The 1,075-nt window shown below is 65.9% G+C and overlaps 1 protein-coding gene across 1 annotated transcript in view; it reads right to left on the bottom strand.

The window, feature by feature from the left end:
• Positions 1-362: 362 nt before the first annotated feature.
• The window catches only part of MTFP1 (mitochondrial fission process 1), a 2,194-nt gene continuing 1,481 nt past the window's right edge, over positions 363-1,075 (bottom strand). The window contains exons 2-3 of the mRNA XM_010563385.1: positions 834-1,066; positions 363-438 (exon numbers count right to left, since the gene is read on the bottom strand). Of these exons, the coding sequence (XP_010561687.1) occupies positions 363-438; positions 834-1,066 (309 nt within the window). The remainder of the gene's footprint in view (positions 439-833; positions 1,067-1,075) is intronic.

Raw genomic sequence — 1,075 nt, 5'->3', positions numbered from 1 at the left:
GTGGAGGGATGGAGGTGTTCCAGCTAGGACCTGGGGGATGCTGGTGGGGTGCTCAGGGCTGCTCTGGGAGTGTGGGGACCCCCCCATCCCACAGTGGAGATCCCCCAGGGCTGGGGACCCAGCCAGATCCATGTCTGTCCCCCCCCAGGAGGGGACATGGCAATGGGTCCCTGCCAGTGCTGGCATGGCTGCGGTACCCAAACATCACCCAGCGTGGGGTCAGGCTTGAAATGGTTTATTAGGACCAGCCGTAGGGCAGGGTGGCCGCTCCAGCGACGTCACCGGAGTGAGGGTTCACAGTAGATGGGTCATAGCACCCCAAAATCAGCAGTGTGCCTCAGTTTCCCTAGACCAGGGGGGATTCAGTGTGGGGCTGGGGGCTCTCCTGGTGCCCTGTAGAGCTTACGGAGGCTGGAATCCATCAGGAAATCCACAGTCCTGCAGCGGGAGAGGGGGTCAGCAGGGTCCTGGGGGGTCCCTGGGGTGCAGTTAACTGGCTGTGATGGCGGGGGGCTGGCTGGAGCTGTCCCTAATGTCTCCGAGGCCCCAGCCCTACCAAAACCAAGCTTAGGGCATCCTCACCTCGCTAATCCCCGGCTCAGCGCCTGGCTCCTGCTAATCTCCATCCCTGCGGGGCCGTGTCCCAGCCAGACCCCAGCAAAGCCCCTTTGGGATGAGGACCCCCCCGCCACCCACTCAGCCCCTAGCCCATACTGGGACCAGTTCCCCTGGGAGAAGCAGCATTCCATCCCTCCAGCCTGGGATGTGGGGATGGGGTTGTGGTACCTGCTTGTCCCTAACGGGGTGTCCCTCTGTGTGTCCCCCCCCCTTACCTGTCGATGGGGGTGATGATGAGGGGGATGGCAGCCAGCCCCAGGGCAGTGGTGGTCCACCGGCGGACGGGCAGGGGCCAGCGGGTGAGGGTGCCCAGCAGGGCCAGCGAGGCGGCGCAGAGGCGGTTGATGGTGAAGCCGGGGATGGCCACCGAGGCCAGGCTCTGCCAGACGAAGGTGTCCGCCACGGCTACCCCCACCCGCGTGGCCTGTGCGGGGTCCTGCGCGTGGGCCTGGGGGGG

Source organism: Haliaeetus leucocephalus, unplaced genomic scaffold (assembly GCF_000737465.1).
Source record: "Haliaeetus leucocephalus isolate CR32 unplaced genomic scaffold, Haliaeetus_leucocephalus-4.0 Scaffold165, whole genome shotgun sequence".
Taxonomy (NCBI): Eukaryota; Metazoa; Chordata; class Aves; order Accipitriformes; family Accipitridae; genus Haliaeetus; species Haliaeetus leucocephalus.
Note: the sequence above shows the minus strand (reverse complement) of the source record. Positions and strands in the feature narration are given on the sequence as shown.